General features: G+C 33.3%; 1 protein-coding gene across 1 annotated transcript; it reads right to left on the bottom strand.

Annotated features, from left to right (window-relative positions):
• Window positions 1-432: 432 nt before the first annotated feature.
• Window positions 433-14,134, bottom strand: LOC138314884 (phytanoyl-CoA dioxygenase domain-containing protein 1 homolog). The gene is made up of 9 exons (XM_069255494.1): window positions 13,962-14,134; window positions 10,770-10,887; window positions 7,788-7,888; window positions 7,279-7,420; window positions 4,503-4,597; window positions 4,049-4,148; window positions 2,750-2,831; window positions 2,304-2,490; window positions 433-1,029 (listed from the first exon to the last, which is right to left on the bottom strand). The coding sequence occupies exons 1-9, from the start codon at window positions 14,094-14,096 to the stop codon at window positions 949-951; spliced, it is 1,041 nt and encodes a 346-aa protein (XP_069111595.1). The 5' UTR covers window positions 14,097-14,134; the 3' UTR covers window positions 433-948.
• Window positions 14,135-15,686: the final 1,552 nt, after the last annotated feature.

Raw genomic sequence — 15,686 nt, 5'->3', positions numbered from 1 at the left:
GTCATTATTTATTCTACTCGGGCAATATAACACCTTATTGACATCAGCAAAGGTCCAAAATGGATATTAATTTCCCATTGTTTCTTTACATTTCTTCATTTCATTGTTCCTCGAAATATTTTAAAACTACAATTTGTAAAGATAATGTAGCTCGTTATGTTGTAACCTTTCATCCACACATAATTACATAAATAGTATGTATTAATAACTTATGATAAATATGTAAATATGATATACCATTGAATAGAAGTAAACGTAAAACGTGTTAACTCATAGTACGGAATGTTGTACCTTAGATATTTAACATCTATGAAAAAAGTGTAGCTAGTGGAAATGTTTTGTTTTGCGTTTTACCATTCGTCAGTGAGAGCAAGTTTCTTCTCGATATCAATTCAGAGCACGAGTGTCTTGACAATTCACAACACACAAAGAGACGTGTATAATGTTTTATTCATCGTTCTTACAATTACATCATTATATGAATACCAGTTATCATGGTTTCCTCGTGTATTGGGCTGGATCAGAGCACCCTCAGAATGAAACAGTTCCAAATGGTAATGATTGAAAATAATAAAGATTCACGGAAATTCCTTATTAGGCAGAATATTTCATAGAGACGTTAATGCTTCCGAGTATACTGGATGGGCAATGAGTCAAAAAATTTATAAAGTTTAATAATACATGTACATATAAAATTTACAAAAATATTCTAAAATTGTTTGCAGCTCATCAAGATGATAAATGATTACTGGAAATCCCCTATGAACCTGGACAGCAGCAAACGTCTATTAAAATCATTAGTTTATACGGTCTCTGTACTTTGTATTTTCATGAACGTGCTTGAAGTCATTTTAGTTTTCTTATTATTATCAGCCTACTCGTTCAAGATTGTTCCATTATATTTTGACCTTTACTCCATTAGTTTAGGGTTGTTTTCTGCGTGACGGTTTAAGATTCAGGGATCTGCCATTTGGCTTTCCACGGTCCACTGTCTATATTCACATCGAACTCGTCCTTAGGTTCATCTTCCTGTAAAACACACACAACTATTGTTATACGGAGTGACGAAATCATACGTCTTTATATTGTAGCTTATTATATTTAAAGTTATATTTCACGCTATTTTCACTGTAACGATATTCATGTGCGCTTATGTTAGTTACAGGTCGTGTCGACGTCAGTCACGTGATACCATTCGGAATTCCGAGAAAACTCGAAGGTACTGAACATGGCGATGATTGAAGGCGCTTCAAAACCAAGAATATATGATCCCTAGATTTCGGCTCAGTATATAGGTCTACATATCCTTTTGGGGAGCTAAATCATTAAGTTAATAATATATGTCTATGTTCAAATATCAAATTTTTAATTTTTGCTCGCAAAATCTTCTTAGAACTATTTAATAAAATCTCACACAATGTATGGAATGGACACTCATTTAAGATCTATATATTTGCAATCATACCGAGTCGGCCTATTACGCAGAGATGAAGTCATACCAATAGGGTATGACTGGGTGACAGACACTAATCAAGCTGAATGAAATAATGGAATATAGTTGGTATGACTCTTACGTTTCTAAGTCTGCCAATCACTCCAATACTACAGGTGACTTTGCATTTTACTCTTTCAATGATCGATAGGCATGGAAGTGCAGGCGTGCTAATACATGTATAATATATATTCATATCGACTTGCAATAAGGCACTTTACTTGGGTATACATCTGCGGATAATGGGGTGTTAGGAGATTCAACACAAGGTATATAGACTTTTTTATGCCTATAATAATGCCATGTGATATAGGATGGAATTACTGTGATGTCAATCGAACTGTAGAATATCTTATAATAATGAAATTAATAATGAGGATAAATGAGAGTAATGAAGATCATTTAGGTAATAGGATAAATAACTGTATGGTCTCCTAAAATTAGGAAATCCAGGGACTCTTAAGAGTTGCAACTAGTAAAAGAGATAATGGCCTTTATCTACAACCAATTACAGAATATCAGTAAGGAGACACCAAAGAAGTATAGCTAAGTCTTCTTTGAAATGATAGAAATATAGCTGTAAATGGCAATAAGCTTAAATCTATCGTACTTTTAAATCTGATTAGCAAACGTGTCACTATGTCAAGGCAAAATACAACACAAAATTTATTTTAGTACTAGGATTTCTATTCTTTCACTTCAATGGTGTCCTGGGTCACATATGATGTGTTCTGTTAAGAGTTTTGATGTGATGAACAAAATATTTCGATTGAATCTTTGTGCTACACCAACTCTGCAACATGCACTTTACCTCGCACTGTTTTTCAAGATGAAACCGATCAGCTTTGTCATACTCGTCCCAGTCAGGCTTCATGTCTGGATCTGCTTCTGATCTTAATGGCATCCCTTTCTTCAGTCCGAAATATCCCCAGGGCTTCCCACTATCCTGCCATCGAAAGTCAATGCTCCAGCGGATTGAATCGGTCATGTTTGGAATGCTTTTGGTAGAAAAAGTTATACAGTAAGTAAATATTTATTACTTTAAAGACAAAGATACACATTAAGCTGTAACCTCATTTAAATTATTTTCGACATAGTGCTTGCAGTAACATTAATGCACTAATTGCATGAAAACATGTCGTTAATATAATTGTTGAATATTTGCGACATTATACTTCACTAATGTCTTTAAATTAGGTCTAAATTTTCATCCTGTTAAAATTAGCATATTCATATTTATTACAAGACATGTGGTACCTTCTATGTGGGATGATGTTGCTAAACAGAACAATACTTCCCAATGGTGCCTCGACTATCACATTCTTAGACATGTCTAGGCCTGAAACGAATAAAACACAACGCTTCGTCGTTAGACCATTTTTACCGTGTATATATATGTTTGAAAATATAAAAGGATGAGGACTGTTTCACCACTAACAAATGGTATATTTTTTCTCAATCAAAATCAGGAGCAGGTGAATAAGTATTTTTTTAGTTAAAATTACTTACTTTACACCATTACCATCATTAAAAGGTTTGAGCTTCTTATTTTACTAAAGATAAATATATCGAAACAATCCAAAAATATGATTAATTTTGTTTGGAAAAAATTCCATGGCCTATATGGAATGAGGTACTGATTGCGCATGTATTAAACGCAAAATAAATTATTTTATGTTATATAATTTTTTCACAGTACAAATATGTTATAACCCCCAGCTGTTTATGATGTGTATATATGTTTGTGGCATTGCATCAAATATATATATATATACACATCAGTGTTTTGGTGAGAGCTGCCAGGGTTGGGGTGCCCTGGGGTCAACTCTCCGAACAATATTGTCATCGCACAGGAGGGCTCTCGCACAGCATGCAACAAATTAAATAATAAATGCAATTTATCTATAGCCATTGTAGTTAAAGGGACATAACTTTATGAAATTTTGAAAAAAAAAAAAATTTGTAAAGAAAATTGCATGTGTATTGTTTTTTGTATGATATAATATTGCATTCTCCTGTTAATTAGACACATATATTCACAATTAAACATCAGCTATTGTTTAAATGAGAATTATCGTTTATGCTATATCGCTGCGGATCATTTTTAAGATTGATATTTTCGTAGAATGTCAGCGTTGGTTATTTTCTGGAAACTTTGAAAACTGGTGAATTCAAAGTTATTTACGTCAAAATAGGAATATGAACATATTTGAGCAAAATACCTAGCATCAAACTGAAACTTTGACTTCATGATATAGATTTGTATGGGAATGAATACTCTTGTTTTAGACTGTGGGTCAAAATTATTGAAATATTTTTTTTTGTATTTATTTTATTTTTCCAAATTTTTATCAGACAGTTATACAACATATAAACAAGATACAACTTTCATTCCTAACACATATTATGCATGTAATTTGTTTAACATTGAGACATATAAATTTGAAATTAACTATATTACCAAAAAAGGAATTTTGTATTCATGAAACGTAGCTAAAACTTTTTTTCGTTTTTTTGTTTTTTTACAAAGATTATGAAAATAAACAATAACTATACCAAGTCGTGTTACCAGCTCCTTCTCGTCCAGTGTTATATAGAAATTTTCAGTCAATTTGTGGACCGCAGTTAGACCTTTCTTATGCCCTCCTGGCGTAAACTGATCAAATAAACATTCATGTTGCACAAACCAACTGACGAAGAAATATATAGTTCATCTAAGATCTTAACATTTAAAAAAATGGCAGTGATTTATAGACTTTGGTTTCATGAATGCTTCGTGTGCATAATGCTATTTATTTTCAAAAGTGTAATTTAAATAGTTATTCATTCTGATATGCACTTCGTCAGTGCACTCATTGTAAATTTCTTTATTTATATTTTTACCGATATTGTAATATAATGTTTGTCACCACATTAAATTAACTTTATCAAATGTATAGATTTTAAATAAGTGACACTGTTGAATTTGGGTTCATTGATTACAATAATTATTAGATATTGGTAAAACTACCTCCAAGCAACCGTTTTCTTTTGTTGCATTCACAAACGGAATCCAGGCTGTGACGATGTGCGTACTGTAAGTATCCGAGTCAAAATAGCCCGAATCTACAAGGAAAAGGAATCAGCATTATACCATCATACAGAGCAAAGAATTTGAATAATCATTGGCTGAACAATCTAAACATAACCCTAAATTAATGTGGAAATATATTAACTCAAGATCAAAATCTAAACAAGAAATAATAGTGTTATATGAAAATTCTGAAGATAACAAATCTAGAAAGGTCTTATTGGATAAAGAAAAAGCGGACATTCTACAAAAATTCTTCCAAAGTGTAGAAGGGAGAAAACAGCATGTAACAATGAATGCTAAAAAATCTGATTAGAAAGATCGGGTATCCATCAAGGATCAGTCCTGGGACCATTATTATTTGCAATATTTGTAAATGATCTACCAGTCAATGTACAATCTGATATGTATCTTTTGTGGATGATAGAATTATTTTAGAATAATTAAAAAAGAAGACAAAATTATATTTCAGGATGATCTGAATAGGATTGTACCATGGGAAATTGGAGAGAAAAATGGTTATTGAAGATGCACCCAGAGAAATGTGAATATATGTCCATTGGTCGAAACACAAAACAAGGCAGCATATCATCTACTTGGAAATGAATTACAACTCACAAAAAAGGGAAAAGATAAACTTTTGAAAGCGAAAAAATAAGCAGAGCAAATCATATTTTTGGACTTTAAAGGAAAACATTTCATTTCATGAACTATAAAACTTTACTTCCATTATATAAAAGCCTAGTAAGAACACATCTTGATTATGCAAGCTCTATGTGGGCATTATTACACAAAATAAAGGATATAGCCAAAATTGAATCTGTATAGAGAAGAGCCACAAAAAATCTACCAGCCATGAAAGAACTAACATACCAAGTAGGACGAACGAAGCTGAAACTACCTACTTTAACATATAGGAGGATTCGAGAAGACATGCTAGATCTGTTTAAAATCACAAACAGCCGCTATGACAAGGATTCATGCAATTTTTTGAAACTTTGGAAATATTTTGGATGCAGACAGGGCGGTCGAGGTCGCACCAAAATAACCTTCCCAAATCACTATGACCAACAGAAGAGGAAACAGCTTTACAATACGAACTGTCAAATAATGTGGAATAGCTTAGATAACATTGTATCTGCTCCAAACATTTAACTACAGACTTGGTAAATTCTTGTGTAGATATATTTTGTACGAGGGGTGTTCCAAAATTATTGTTACTTTGGTGATTTCTCTTTGATATAAGTAATTCTAATCATTTTACTTTGCCCTGTCCCTCGAAGTACCCCCCCCCTCTGTATTTATGCATCGTTTCAACCGATCGATCCACTTTTGGAAACAGTTTTCGCACTCTTTAATTGGTATACTCATAAGATACTGGTAAATGGCAGAGCCAAGGGCCTTTCTTGATTTTTTGTTCCAGATAGGTGAAATTTTAGTTTGGGGAACAAGAAAAAGTCACAGGGGGCCAAGTCTGGTGAATATGGAGGGTGGGGGAGGACAGTGACCCCTTTTCTGCCTTCTGCGTTACAATGCGCGCTTTGTGTGCTGGCGCATTATCATGTAAGAGCCTGAGGTACTTCAAACCTGTCTGTGGGCGGCGGCGTTTGTAGACTTTCTTAAGTTTTCGAAGTACAACGTCTCTATAATACTTCGCTGTGACAGTTTTGCCTTTTGGAACAGGGATTTGAATGATTGGACCCTTGTTATCAAAGAATATGACATACAAAACCTTCCTCACGGTGCGTATTCTTTTAGCAATGCTAGGGCGCCTGGCGTTTTTGTTTGCCCAGATTCGATTAGAACATTTTCTTTTGGGTTCGAAAAAATACACCCATGTTTCATCACCTGTGACCAAATTTTCAAAAGCCTTTTTGCTGTATTTTGGGTATTTCTTCAATAAGCATTTGGCCTTGTCAACCCGGGACCTCTTTTGGTTGTCAGTTAGTACATGGGGTATCCACCTGGCATTGATCTTGCTGTTTCTTTAAAATGCAATGAATACGTGCTAAAGACAAGCCTGTCATTTTAGCTAACTGCCGGACAGTGTACCTTGCATCTTTTTCAAGGATTTGCCGAATCAGTTATATGTTATGCTTTGTTGTTGTTGTTGCAGGGCGACCTGTGTGGGCAGCATCTTTAAGTTGCTGGTGTCCCGACTTAAATCGAGCAACCCACCTACAAATAGTCATATATGACATTTGACCCTTCACATATATATCACACACCTCATGATGAATATCCACCGGCTTTAAGCCAAGTAGAGACCTACCTTTGATATAGGCCCTAATTTCAATTACGTTTTCAACTCTCTTGCCAACCATATTTGTATAGAGTGTAACGAGTGCGCTACAAAACAATGTACACAGCACCAAGGTCAGTGTAATTGTGAGCGAGATATTTACCTATATCACGCTTCAGATATCACGCTTTCACCACGAGGTAGTTTTAAGCCCATTTAGCACGATTTCCACGAGATATTGCGCAAGTAACACTAATTTCGGAACATCCCTCGTATAAGAAAACTGTCGGACACAACATAAGTGCCCTTTAGATATCCATCATAAATTGGTGCGTCTTCGGTACATATAGTATGCACCATTAGAAACATTTCTTTTTACTGATAAAATTGATATATCATCTTCAACGGGTGAAATAGTAGTTTTCAACAACCTATGCAGGCATTGCAATACAAAGTAATATAAAAATTGTATACCTTGATGCCATGGAACCAGAGTTTCCGCGTGTCCGGGAGCTTTTGGGCGCAATGTCCAAACAGCATGAGCAGATACTTCGGGTCCCACGAGTTGTTCAACAACGTTCAGCAGGCGTTCATGTGACCAGAGATCCCGGAAAGCCTGTAGTAATATACGACGTCAATTTTACAAAACTTTTTGGTAAACTTGTATATCTGATGACATTGTAGGACATAGAAGGATACCCTGGTACCGTACCAAGTACAGGTGATGGTGTATGACATAAAAGGATACCCTGGTACCATACCTAGTACAAGTGATACCGATTACACATCAGGATTCAACTTTACAATTAAAACCATTAATGGATGATCAAGTACAAATGGAAACGGTGAACCGGTTTTTCATTATATGAAGGAAAGGTGTTACAGTTAGGTTGTTTAATATATAAAGAATGAAGTGATCTTAACTGTTCCTACGTTTAGGATATTTTTCATGCGTTGACATTAATCTATGACATTTGTTTTACCTGTGGTAATTTCCCTTGTTTCAGTAGAAGCATTACAGCCCCGGGCCATGCCTTTTCGAGTTCAATCAGTCGTTTCTCGAAACCGAAGTCTTCGTACAGACCTGCAATATTCAGCAAAAAACAATCGCCCCTAATGTTGATTTATTAACAGGTTACGAAAAAACACAAAAGACAAATGATTACCCTGGGATAAATTTTAATTGTGAATTTGATGGGTCTCAGGTTTTCCTCCGGGGGCCAATTTGACTATACATGTATTTCATTATTAGTATCTGATAGCAGTTGAACTTAATGGACAGAACAGCTCTGACACTTCAAATTAAGGAACCTGAGGAGCGGCGCAGATAAGGGTTAAAATGACAAAGAAAATATTTAAAAATCTTCTTTTTGACTCCCAGAAATGGCGCAGAATCAATAATTATAGCTGGAAGGGTCTAAAGGTTCTTTAAAAACACAATGTGAATTTCATGACCCATGGATCTTGTGTTCTCCTGGGAGGAGTCAATTTTACAATCGTTTATAAACCCCCCACATTTTTGTTCATTATTCAATAACTCCTATAGAAAACGGGGTAAGCTTGGTAAGAACTATTAGTATAAGGTAGCAGTGTATTAGTACGGACAATTTGACCCCGGCTGACCTCCAGAGTACTTTAAGGTAAGAAGCTGGAGACATTTGGATCTGTGTAACTGTTTGGTATTGATACCATGTATATATTGGTCCTTACTAACATTCAGGGGACATAAAAAAAACCAACAGGTGACCTCTAGGCCTCTCGGTTTTCTTATTTCTAAAACAGTTGACGTGGTCGGTACCAACATCGAGGGAATACAATTTTTATTCTAATAAGGCGCAGAATAACTGTCGCAATCAAAAGGTTTATATCTCCTTAGAATTAAACTGGTATTGTTTGATATTGACCCAAAAATTAATGTTTAATTTCAAATAGCAGATTCCATAACAATAACCTATCCAGATGGCTTCCTTCTTTTTTTATAATGTTGGACTATTCAAAAGGCCCCATCCACAAGTTATATTTAATCTTTATTTGTCGGCTAGTTTTATTACATTATCAAAAGCACTGTAAGTAGTCTTGTATTGTCTTCGTTGAAATTAAATATGCAAAAATGTATATTAAACAAACTGTTTCTATCGTATTTTGATGGAAAAAGTGATATGAAATCCGAAAAGCGACGGGGTTTTTTTTTTGGTGACGTCTCAAAAAGACGTCGATGTTTTATCCGTTTAAGAAGTCTCAGAAAAAAGTAAGATATGCAAATTATCTCCCTTGGCTGAATATTTTACATATACTGCAAACCAAATTAGTTTCGCGTACGATTGAATTTCGCGAGCGATTCAATATAGCAAACAATTTTCGTCGTGAAATTGTTTGTTCATTCATTTAATTTCAAAATATTTTGTCGTCAGATCTTAAAAACAATGACATGAAATTTTGGCAATATGCCGATACACGCAATCTCCAAAAAGTATATATCCTATTTTATATAATATATGAAAAATGATTTTACAATATTTTCAATGAAGTTCAACGTAATTTATTACGTATGTATCCCTAACAAAGCACTGAACTTTTATATTATATATTGAATATATCTTAATTGATATTAATATAGTGTCTTTAACAACCATGTAAAATGTATTGTCAGTAGTATATCATTACTAAGTTCCAAAATGGAATTAAAAAGGAGCCGTCTTAGGTTGACGTAAAAGGACTGTATAAAAAAGGTGTTCACAGCCCACGTTTTGTTCTGAAATTAAAACACATTGAAGAAGCGTTACGCATGAAAACGCAAAATTTATTCACCTGGAAAATAGGTCTCATTTGACCCCTTTAGAGAACTCTTGCCTCTGTCATAGTTTCTGACGATATGAAATGAGAAATAGGTGCAGTATCACGATCTTCCAGAATAACTAAATGTGGACGATGTACAGCGTACGGTTATGAAGTTAAAAAACGTTTAAAATTCGTTCGAAAATTGTTTGTGTGGTTTTTTTTTAAAATCTGTGACCATGACCTTGAATGTTATCATAGTCGCGTTCGTTTCTCGGATTGTAACATTCGCTATCGCCATACTCAGAAGGTCTTTATTACTATGGTGTCTTTATCTCCTTTGAAATTAAGCGTTATGACGCCTTCGCAGAGTTAAGTTCTTTTTGCGGATTTGAACTAAAAAATGCGGAACAACATCAATACACTATTTCTAAGCTCTTATAGCGACATTAGTTGCCATAGAGCTCAATAATAAATAATAACAGTATTCTTTTACAGTTGAGACAGGAAATATAATGAATTTCAGCAATAAATGTTTATTTTCTTGATTTTGATTCCCAATTCTAAATTAAAAAATGACCCCAAATTTTAAATGCCCAGTGACGTTACTCTTTAGCAGGCGTGAATATAACGTCATTTAGACCCGCTAAAAAGAGACGTCAAGTTCACCGAAATAACGTCATGTCTTTTTCCTGGCTCGCGGCAAAGGTATTATTCTAAATTTTTCATTATTTCCTTATCGTTTCAGTGATATTACACACTGAACAGAATTCCTGGAATTGTTTATGAATATGTTTATACATTATCCATTCGGTTTCGTGAATGAATCTTTTCTTGTTCATCAAATATGCATTTTATTTAAATAAAAATAAATAATTCATTATGAAATATCGATTAGATTGCAATAACAATAAGAAGAAGATAAAAAAAAACCAGAGCAAAAACAATAGGAATTTCCATCCGAAGTGAACATCCCAAATTATTCAGATATCTATCTTTATATCTATAAGAAGTTATGACCCGGAACTGGTTGAAAAAAACAACAAAAAAAAAAAAAACAAAAAAAAAAAAGCACAAACTCTGTTCCATAAAGTCTGTTTATGGGCTCAGATATATTTTTGTTGATTGCTTGTGTTACAAGCCAGAAATAATAATCATGTATTACAGTGGGTAATATTTGACATACTAACTTGATATTTTGCCGGCTTTGTAAAGCTTTGAAGCCACGTCGCTCACCAAATCATTGATCGCCGCTCTACTAGGCTCAAGTTCAGCAGAGTCGAAAAAGTTTTCTACCAACAGAAATCCCTGAAACATTTCCAGATCAACATAAATCAAGTTACTTTCGTTTTCAAGTTTAAGTTCTTTTATCGAAAACCATATAGGTCTATTTCAAAACATTTCTTTTTGTAAGCTTACTCGTATAATGAATTTATAAGGGAAGATTTACATTTTAATTGCAGTCCAATAATGCAACTTTACGAAGCGCAGTTGGCATTCATTAGTCTATGAACTGCCATCCGCTTACAATGACAGCATTATCATTGTGACGTCACAATCGTCGAACCAGCGATAACGGAAGCTGGCTGTTCAATTACTGTTCCATTTTTGATGATAACGAATCCTTTAGTCATTACAAAAAAATTCAGTTAGCATTCATAATAAATATGAATGCCAAGCAGATAGACCAGGTTTACCTCTGTCCAGTTGGCATTCATATTGGCTATGAATGCCAACTAAAACATGTTCAATGCTGCAATAAATTCATGCTCCTTTAACTCAGGTATTAAATTGATTATTTTTAAATGTGATGAAATCAAACATAGCATGTGTGATGACATCTGCAATCATAATCTCGATGCCAAGATGATATTCATGCTTTTGTACAGCTAAATCTGGTCTAACAAATGTTAAGAGTACCTGGAATATAAACTAGTTTATTTAGTACTAAATGGTAGGAGTACCTGGAATATAAACTAGTTTATTTAGTACTAAATGGTAGGAGTACCTGGAATATAAACTAGTTTATTTAGTACTAAATGGTAGGAGTACCTGGAATATAAACTAGTTTATTTAGTACTAAATGGTAGGAGTACCTGGAATATAAACTAGTTTATTTGGTAAATGGTAGGAGTACCTGGAATATAAACTAGTTTATTTAGTACTAAATGGTAGGAGTACCTGGAATATAAACTAGTTTATTTAGTACTAAATGGTAGGAGTACCTGGAATATAAACTAGTTTATTTGGTACTAAATGGTAGGAGTACCTGGAATATAAACTAGTTTATTTAGTACTAAATGGTAGGAGTACCTGGAATATAAACTAGTTTATTTGGTATTAAATGGTAGGAGTACCTGGAATATAAACTAGTTATATTTCGTACTAAATGGTAGGAGTACCTGGAATATAAACTAGTTTATTTGGTAAATGGTAGGAGTACCTGGAATATAAACTAGTTCATTTAGTACTAATGGTAGGATACCTGGAATATAAACTAGTTTATTTAGTACTAAATGGTAGGAGTACCTGGAATATAAAACTAGTTTATTTAGTACTAAATGGAGGAGTACCTGGATATATTATAAAAGTTTTTTTTTACTTTCATACTTCAATGACGTTTATTGCAACTAATATAACCCGCCATTTTTGTACTAAATTCGAAGAAATCCATGGAATATAAGAGTAAATTTTTACTAAATGCATGGAAAATTACGTGATATTTTTCAACAAAAAATCCGTTGTTTGCATCTTTTATAGTAAAACCAGTCAAGTTTGTGAAAAAAAAAAGTTAAAATTTTACCGAGGAAATAGAAATTTTTTTGACAGCGTGACGTCACGAGGCTTTATTGCATGGGTAGCCATGCAATACAGCCTCAGGCGGCATGAGTATATTGCCCTAGACCAGGCAGTATTACACCCATAGGTATGAAAGAAAATTATTTTATTTAGTTAATGATAGGAGTAACTGGGATACATTTTTGTTTACTTAATTAATTTTGATACGCATAAGATGCAATATGTCTCCTGAAGCATATTTGTATCGTACATCCGAGTAACACAATACATGGCCTGTTATCAGTAAGGAATTAAGTAAAATATGATGCGTACTTGATCCTATGTATTAGAGTAGTAATTTATTAGCATAAAAAATAGAACAAAGTAAACTTTGATGCATACCTGATCCTCTGTATTAGAGTAGTAATTTATTAGCATACAAAATAGAACAAAGTAAACTTTGATGCGTACCTGATCCTCTGTATTAGAGTAGTAATTTATTAGCATACAAAATGGAACAAAGTAAACTTTGATGCATACCTGATCCTCTGTATTAGAATAGTAATTTATTAGCATACACAAAATAGAACAAAGTAAACTTTGATGCATACCTGATCCTCTGTATTAGAGTAGTAATTTATTAGCATACAAAATAGAACAAAGTAAACATTGATGCATACCTGATCCTCTGTACAAAATAGAACAAAGTAAACTTTGATACCTGATCCTCTGTATTACATACAAAATGAACAAAGTCTTTGATGCATACCTGATCCTCTGTATTAGAGTAGTAATTTATTAGCATACAAAATAGAACAAAGTAAACTTTGATGCATACCTGATCCTCTGTATTAGAGTAGTAATTTATTAGCATACAAAATAGAACAAAGTAAACTTTGATGCATACCTGATCCTCTGTATTAGAGTAGTAATTTATTAGCATACAAAATAGAACAAAGTAAACTTTGATGCATACCTGATCCTCTGTATTAGAGTAGTAATTTATTAGCATACAAAATAGAACAAAGTAAACTTTGATGCATACCTGATCCTCTGTATTAGAGTAGTAATTTATTAGCATACAAAATAGAACAAAGTAAACTTTGATGCATACCTGATCCACTGTGTTAGAGTAGTAATTTGTTAGCATACAAAATAGAAAAAAGTAAACTTTGATGCGTACCTGATCCTCTGTATTAGAGTAGTAATTTATCAGCATACAAAATAGAACAAAGTAAACTTTGATGCATACCTGATCCTCTGTATTAGAGTAGTAATTTATTAGCATACAAAATAGAACAAAGTAAACTTTGATGCATACCTGATCCTCTGTATTAGAGTAGTAATTTATTAGCATACAAAATAGAACAAAGTAAACTTTGATGCATACCTGATCCTCTGTATTAGAGTAGTAATTAATTAGCATACAAAATAGAACAAAGTAAATTTTGATGCGTACTTGATCCTCCGTATTAGAGTTGTTATTTATTAGCATGCAAAATATTAATAGACTAGTATACTGTACATGAACCTTGTCCTAGTGATAAAAACGGCACATAAGTTGTTGATACTTTCAAACATGGTTTTAAAAACGTCCTTAATACCTTATCAAAGTATTCATCTATCTGTGCTTTCGTTAGTTGGCCCGCCTTTTTTACTTTCGGTTGTTCTGGTGGTTTTGTGAACACCTCGGGAAACGCCTCTCCGGTGAATCCGGGTGGTAGTACGTCTGTAGTCATGGCTGGATCGTATAGTAGTCAGAGTATTGGTGTGTAGCTTGATAGTTATAAAGAATGACATTTTAACCACCGGTTATCTGTAAAATTCAAATCATATCTCAACATATATCAGATAATATTTGTTGTAGTCTGTTAATGTCACCTCTGTGTCTATAATTCGGTAGAGTCCACTTAATGTTTGTTTTAGGGTAGTCTAAGCCTGTTAATGTCATCTCTGTATCTATAATTCGGTACAGTCCACTTAAAGCTAACAATTGAGGTCAAGTTCACATGAAAAAAATGTCATGCCAACTCGAAGTGAATTGCAGACCATATCAACTCAAAGTATAGCTATTTCAAAGAAGCATGTATTACTAGATGTCTTCAAAATTGTATCACAAAACTTTCTAATACAGGTCAATCAAGTACAGATATACGTGTATCAGACGATTCATTTCCAACCTTTTTTTGTTTTTGTTTTAAACTACATTTGTAACTATGTTTAAACAGTTAAAGGCATTTATGTATGATACAAACTATCTGAATGTTGTTTATAGATGTATTTTGCCACTGAACTTTTTGTCTCCGTTTGTATACTAACACCAATCTATCGAACATTCTCGATAATGACTTACAGTTTATCATACTTTCATTTTCTACTTTACACACATTACAGGCAAAACAATATCTTACTCCACTTGTATCAAAAATAACAAAAGTGGATTGGAAATGATTTTTAAAAAGTTTATGAGGCACAACAAAAAATGTATTCAGATTTGTTGGATACTAAAGAGATCTAGAAAAATGTCACAGAATAGAGAATGGATGGCTGCATAACAAGATCAAGAGCCAAATTGATTGAAGAATGTCGGAAAACAATAGGAGTTCAGGTATTTGTGACTTTACAGCTGTATTTTTGAATGTGTATATAAACTATTAAATAAGGCTTAAAACGTGAACAGTTCGTTCCCCAACAGTTTGGTGTATTAGAGTTACTTCCCTTTGTTTCATTCCGTCAATACTGATGGAGTGAAAGGAAGGAATTGTGGTAAAATAACATAGTTTCTGATCAACGTCATGAAAGTTGTACACCAAAGGAAGACAAACCTAGGAATATTATTTTATTGGAAAAGGAAACTAAGCCCACTTCTTACTGATGTATCTCGAACCATTACCTTTTTATTTAATTTCTTGAAATTCCATCGAAGAGGACTCATTGGATTTGGATTTGATATACCCTGTGCAAAAATTGTGGCTATGAATTTGCAAAACAGTAAAAGTCTTAAAGTTATTGTTATGTAGTGAAAAATAATTGTCCAGTCCTACCGTCATAATACGTGGACAATTTGTGTTTAGTGTATCGTATCTGATAATGGCTTCATAATAACAAGGTTATAAAAATAATTCAGTTGTTTAATATCATTGTTTGTTTATATTTCTTTGTTTCCTTATTCTTCAAATTTTCGTAAAAAATCGTAAAGATAATGTAGCTCGTAACGTTGTAATCTTCATCCACACATAATTATATACCCAGTATGTATGTATAACTTTTTTTTTTAATTTAAAATGACTATTGAATAGAATTGAATTTAAAAAAGGGGTTTATTCAAT

This window comes from Argopecten irradians, chromosome 1, assembly GCF_041381155.1.
Source record: "Argopecten irradians isolate NY chromosome 1, Ai_NY, whole genome shotgun sequence".
NCBI classification, from domain to species: domain Eukaryota; kingdom Metazoa; phylum Mollusca; class Bivalvia; order Pectinida; family Pectinidae; genus Argopecten; species Argopecten irradians.
This window is presented reverse-complemented; position numbering and strand designations above follow the sequence as displayed.

Bases quoted from the DNA above. Each gene is read 5' to 3' on its own strand.
- LOC138314884 (XM_069255494.1), bottom strand. From the start codon at position 14,096: ATGACTACAGACGTACTACCACCCGGATTCACCGGAGAGGCGTTTCCC. The intron at 7,421-7,787 runs GTAAAACAAATG...ATATTACTACAG, and splicing joins AACAAGGGAAATTACCACAG to GCTTTCCGGGATCTCTGGTC. The intron at 1,030-2,303 runs GTAAAGTGCATG...TGTGTTTTACAG, and splicing joins ATCTTGAAAAACAGTGCGAG to GAAGATGAACCTAAGGACGA.